Source organism: Schistocerca cancellata, chromosome 6 (genome assembly GCF_023864275.1).
Source record: "Schistocerca cancellata isolate TAMUIC-IGC-003103 chromosome 6, iqSchCanc2.1, whole genome shotgun sequence".
Classification (NCBI taxonomy): Eukaryota; Metazoa; Arthropoda; class Insecta; order Orthoptera; family Acrididae; genus Schistocerca; species Schistocerca cancellata.
Window position 1 is genome coordinate 507,501,612 of NC_064631.1, and position 6,000 is coordinate 507,507,611.

The 6,000-nt window shown below is 40.4% G+C and overlaps 1 protein-coding gene across 1 annotated transcript in view; it reads left to right on the plus strand.

Annotated features, from left to right (window-relative positions):
- Positions 1-5,121, plus strand: part of LOC126191064 (very long-chain-fatty-acid--CoA ligase bubblegum) — a 175,749-nt gene extending 170,628 nt beyond the window's left edge. The window contains exon 17 of the mRNA XM_049931781.1: positions 4,637-5,121. Within this exon, the coding sequence (XP_049787738.1) occupies positions 4,637-4,716 (80 nt within the window). The 3' untranslated portion in view covers positions 4,717-5,121. The remainder of the gene's footprint in view (positions 1-4,636) is intronic.
- The last annotated feature ends 879 nt before the right edge of the window (positions 5,122-6,000 follow it).

A 6,000-nucleotide genomic window follows, 5' to 3' on the forward strand; every position in this document is an offset into this window, starting at 1 on the left:
AAACTTGTGCAAATAAGGAACACTAACAGCCGTACTTTTTATAAAATATATTAATTACACGATCAGTTTCAACGCTGTATTAATGTCACCTTCAGGCCCCTATGCAAGCTGAATGGTGATATCCAACCATGGATGCATTAGGACAGGTACCATGTATATCCACTGGTCTCATGGATATTTATGTACAGTATGTGTGCAATGCAGCCATATAACAACAAATAGATAGTTGTTAGATGGCTGGAGTCCACATATCGTCTAAATAGAAATCCATGAGGTCAGTGGATATTATTCGCACCTGTCGTTATGCACCGATGCTCGGGTACCATCATCCAGTTTGCATAGGGGTCTGAAGATGACACCAAAGCAATGTTCAAAATGGTCGCGTAGTTAAAATATTTTTTGAAAAGTACTGTTGTTGGTATTCCTTATTCCTACAAGTTTGAGGTGCTGTGCCATTAAGTGACAACGTGTCGAGTTCGTTGATATGATATCCATGACGAAATATGTATGTGTTCTGAGTACCTGCGTGCAATATGTCCTCTGGATGTAGAGAAGTGTCATCTTTCGGAAAAAAGGAGAGAATGCTCAAAGGAACAACGGAATTCCTAATCTTTACATTTCCAGGATTTCGAGCAGAATGAATGTTACTTTCTCATCATATTTGAACAGCTTCCCCACCTGCCTTCCTCAGGTCTCCGTGCTTGCTTTTTGCGCCTGAACCGAGACGTGAAACCTCAGTCGTCTCCTTTTTCACACTACCTGGAACGGAATTGAAATTTTGGCTCTGGAAACAATCACTATCATAAAACGCTGATTAGATGAGATTAGATGCAACTTTCACTATAAAAAAATGGTTCAAATGGCTCTGAGCACTAGGGGACTTAACATCTGAGGTCATCGGTCTCCTAGAATTTAGAACTACGTAAATCTAACTAAAATAAGGACAGCACACACATCCATGCCCGAGGCAGGATTCGAACCTGCGACTGTAGCGGTCGCAGGGTTCCAGACTGAAGCGCCTAGAACCGCTGGGCCGCAACGGGCGGCATTTCACTGTATATATGGGCTAAACGGTTACTTTGCGACATCAGCTATCCAAATTACAGTTATTTACCCACCGACAGCCATTAATTTTAACGATTACTAATAACTGTCAGTTATCTGAGCTGTGACCGGCTGATAGAAGAAAATCGAGAAAACGCCATATTGGATTACATACTAATGAAACTGTAGTACCGTATTTGATGGCTTTAGTGTTTACACTGATGTGGTACGAAAATATACTGTTTTGATTGAGTGGCACACAAAAGTTCTCTCAAAAACGCATGTGTTTTGAACGGAAACGTCAAGGAATGTGCCGCCAGTAAACAAAAAGTTAGCGAATTAACTTTGTGAGTATGGACATATGACCCAGTTACAGTAGGCTAAATTTCAAGCTTAATTTCTGCTGCTGTTTATATGCTGCAAAACTCATAGTTGTGTGAAGTACCACACAAATAATTGAGACAACGTCATAGCAGGTTCATTTACTTTTCCACATGCTATTCCGTTTAAGAAAAGCTGTAAGTACTCTAATAAAGTTTTAAATGGGATTAAAGTGCTAGATTTCGTTTACTGACGGCTGAATATCATATCTCATACTGAAAAATAATTATTTCCGCATGTATTACATTTTCCTAGTACCCACAGTGTTTCATACCGTACAGACGTTATTTAAAATTCCCTTACATGTTGTAAGTGGTTGAACAGATCAAGCCAATGAAGCCTATGGGCTAATCACGATGCGGCGGTCGGTCGGTACCGTTGGGCCTGAGGCTTGTTCGTACGGATTTTAGGTTTCACGTTTTGCCGAAATCAAAATCTGTCTCGCTCACTCAGGAGATGGCTTGAATTACAGCCCAAATGTTAGCACAGACAAGGTTTGATTAAGGCTAAATTCCCATAGTTCGGTTACCAAATACTACGCCATGGGAAGATTCATATCTTACAGAAGCTTTTGAAACACCTTGGAGTATTAAATTCCAGTGCAAATGTTTTCAAAGGCAGTTTGTTGAGAGAAAACTGCTACACAATGTGATTATGAGGGTAATTATAGGATAGCAGAATAAGCTCTGTTATTTTGTCGCGAAAGTCATTAATAAACTGCTAGTACTCATAACACAATTTAAAAAAATAAAAAAGCCTTTTTTCGGGAGAAGTAGTGTTTGATCTCTCTAGAGTTCTGCACCATAAGAAAGCAAGGTAGAGGATGTTGTTTATGGGTGGCTGGTATCCCCTTCCCGCAATACCACGGCCCACGTGGATTAATACGGTTCTTTATTTACATGAACATTTACTTAACTGGAATAGAGTCCATGTTCTGTGGTACAAGCTCATCATCAGTAATAGCCCTCTTCCAGACAATATCGGTAATCTTGCTATACAAGCTTTAGTCTCACACTGTTAGTCCTCCTATAGGCACTAATCTGGTCGGTATGCACTGTCATAGCCTGAGTGAGTTAGTGAGGCCTTTCGTTTTTCTTTTGTTTTTATTTATTGAATTTCGATCCCCCTCCCAGCTGGCAGCAGCGTAATATGCCGCTCTGCAGCCTACAGCAGAGTGAAAAACATAATGACGAGATATCAAAACAATAAAAACAGGCGATAAAACGGTGACTGTTTACAAATGGAACATTGCAAAAAGTTGCGAAGTGAAAATATGCTGATTAAAACACATAGTGACTAGTCTGGTCGCTATGCACTGTCACAGCCTGAGTGAGTAAGTGAGGCCTTTCGTTTTTCTTTTGTTTTTCTTTATTGAATTTCGATCCCCCTCCCAGCTGGCAGCAGCGTAATATGCCGCTCTGCAGCCTACAGCAGAGTGAAAAACATAATGACGAGATATCAAAACAATAAAAACAGGCGATAAAACGGTGACTGTTTATAAATGGAACATTGCGAAAAGTTGCGAAGTGAAAATATGCTGATTAAAACACATAGTGACTAGACAGGCACAACTAAAATACACAGTGACAGTATGGTGTCTGTTCGCAACACTTAAAAAGGGGACACATAACACTGAACACTCACGTGAACACTGCACTATATAGTAGACACGAAGGCATATGGGGAGGGGGGGCAGGACCCAGACAGATGAGGGGGAAAAAAGGGGGGAGGAGAGAAAAAGCAAAAAAGGGAGGGAGCTGATTGGAAGGAGAGGACACAGAAAAGGGGAGGGGGTAGGGCGGACGCGAGGAGTGAGGAAGGCACTGGAGGGGAAATCAAAAGGACTGGGGGGAGAGAATGGAGTCAAAGAGGTGGTAGACGGGGAAAAAACAAGATGGAAGGGGGGGAGGGAGCCCGGGAAAAGGACAGAGGGAGGGAGGGGGAGGTGAGAATCAGTGTTGACAGAAGGGATAAATTGAGGGAGAGAGAGCATCATCCAGGAGGGGGAAGCCCTCCATCAGCGACGGCCTGTTGACATGGCGTTGGTGGCTTTTTGCTTGCAGACGTGTCTCTGGCCTCTCTTGTGATTGGTGCCCTTGATCCTGTACATACTTATCGATCTTCGCACTTCATCTTTGCCGACAGGTGTGCAGCGACAGTGTACGCCAGCACAGTCTCCTTATGTATGACAGCGAAACAAGACATCTAATCAGAAATTTTCCACATGCTAGAGCAACAGCTTGCAGAACTAAAATGAGAACTCTGGAGCATTTACGCTTCCGTTATTTGTGCAGAACTATAAAATGACAATCAACAAATTTATTCAGTAATTTTGCATCTGTGGAGTTAATTCAGTGTAGATAGAAATTATTTGTGAACCGTATGTTATAGTAGTCTTACTGCCATCTCGACATCCGCTATTCCTACCGATGTAAGAATAGTGGAATCCAGCAGCTGTAACTGTGTGGAAAGAAGCGGCTATTTCCTTTGAAGTATGGTCAGAGTGCACTCCAGCGTGAACTTAAGGTACACAGTTTTGGCCACTAGGTTACTGCTTAATACAGGTAACCATATGATGGCTGTGAGTACTCAGTAACCAATTATTTACGGCAGTTAAGCTGTCTTTGCCATCTCTAGTTAACAATGTCATTGAAATCAACAGTAGCGAGCATCCGACGTCTGCATTCGTCACACCTGAGGAAGACAGCTGAGAAAGTAATAAAAAATATCGTGACAATAACGGTAATATTCATTCAGCTTCAAATTCGTAAATCCGCAGATCGTCACTACCGTTATAGAATTCATTATGATTAAAAAACTTTGCTGCGATACAGTATTAAAAGTATATTACCGGTTGGGGAATTCTTATCTTATCTGCAGACAACTTCCTTTTCTTAACGACAAATAAGATAACTGAGTTGCTGCAGTCGCTACTTCATTCCTAACACAGCATTCTAACAAGGCTGTGTAACGGCAATAAACAAACCCTACTTAGGGGTTTTCCTTTCTGATTTCGAAGAACATTGGGACTGTGTCGTTTCTGGACCGTGGCCTCCTTACCTCAAATTGATACATTTACTCTTCTCCATCACTACTGAAAATCTGTAACATCATCACGGAATCACCTTGTAGATGGAAAGCCCTAGATACTTGGAAGTTATGTTGTTACTGTGTATCTTTTTTTTCTAATGGGTTTCATTTTAAATTTCAGGACCAACCATGAAAGTGAAACGAAATGTAGTTGCAGAAAAGTATGCTGACGTCATTGAGCGATTCTACAAGGGAACGTAAAGCGTTGTATGCTACATGGAGAAGAGAAAGTAGTCAAGACTGTTTAAGGACGCGTCTTCATGAAAGATGACAGACTGCTGCCGTGTTACTGGTGGTGCTTTTGCAAGCCAGAGGTACTTTTGTATGATATACATTAACTATTTTTGAAAAGATCCTCTCTTCAAGAAATCCGATATATTTCGGTGTTATTTTTCGAAGCTGATGTATTTCTTTTCTCAGTTACTTGTTAGTACTCTTCATCGCTGTGCCTTTATTATGTTGTACTTATTCGTACCTGTTCTGTAACGAAGCCTGTAAATACGTCACAATTTAAGCTTATGTACATAAGTGTTACATGTGTAAATTATTTCCTTAGCTTAACACTGGAGGAATTTTTGTATTCATTGTAAGAAACAAAATATAAATAAATATTTTTAGTTACTACACAATGTGACTTCTCCTTCATCCCTGACGAATCAGGTAACTCAGTAACATCTGTCGTTCCTCCATCCATAACGTGACATTCCACATAATTAGGATAAACAAACAATCTCTATTTTTGGGTTTTCGATGTTTCTTGTGTTCGTTTTTCCCACAGAAACCGTCGAACGGCCTTTTCAATCATTACGACCTTTGGATAAGCTGCAAAAATCTAGGCCATTAACTATTTACTAGAGAATCCGCAATATTACCTGTGTTGAACTCCGTATCAAAAGTTGTAGTTTTAAGCTTATTACTAATTCCGAACACAGAAAATTACAAGTATAGTGAAAAGTTTCGCAATGCTACACCTGAAGGCAGTTTTTCTTGCGTACATCTTTGCTTCGGTATCCTGAACAACTAAACTTCGTTTTCTTCAATACAGAGCGGTACATTACATTTGCTGAATGTCATTACTTGTTACTTCTCCAGCATAGCATCCGGATTACGCAGATTTCCTTGAGAGAACGTAAAAACTTAAGCTGAAAAGTTACGAACTGCTCAACATTTGCACGAGATATGGGACACACTCATTTCATCCAGCTTCGGCCACTGAAAAAAATATTTTTTTTGTGAGGGGTAGGAATTTCTGTGACGACTGAGTGGAGTACATCATTCATAGGCCATTGCCGCAACAACGTAATCAGTGTCAAATTGACAGAACCTTCGGAGAAACGTGCTAGAAATTTAATTGTGGTTGTTTTCACTTAGTAAAATGAATTAAATTTGGAAAATTTCAGGTCTAACCTTCCTAATTTAGGTTTTTCACGTTTTTCAAGTCGTTTCATTTCAGCGTCTCCCTGTAGAACCAATAAATTTTTTCTG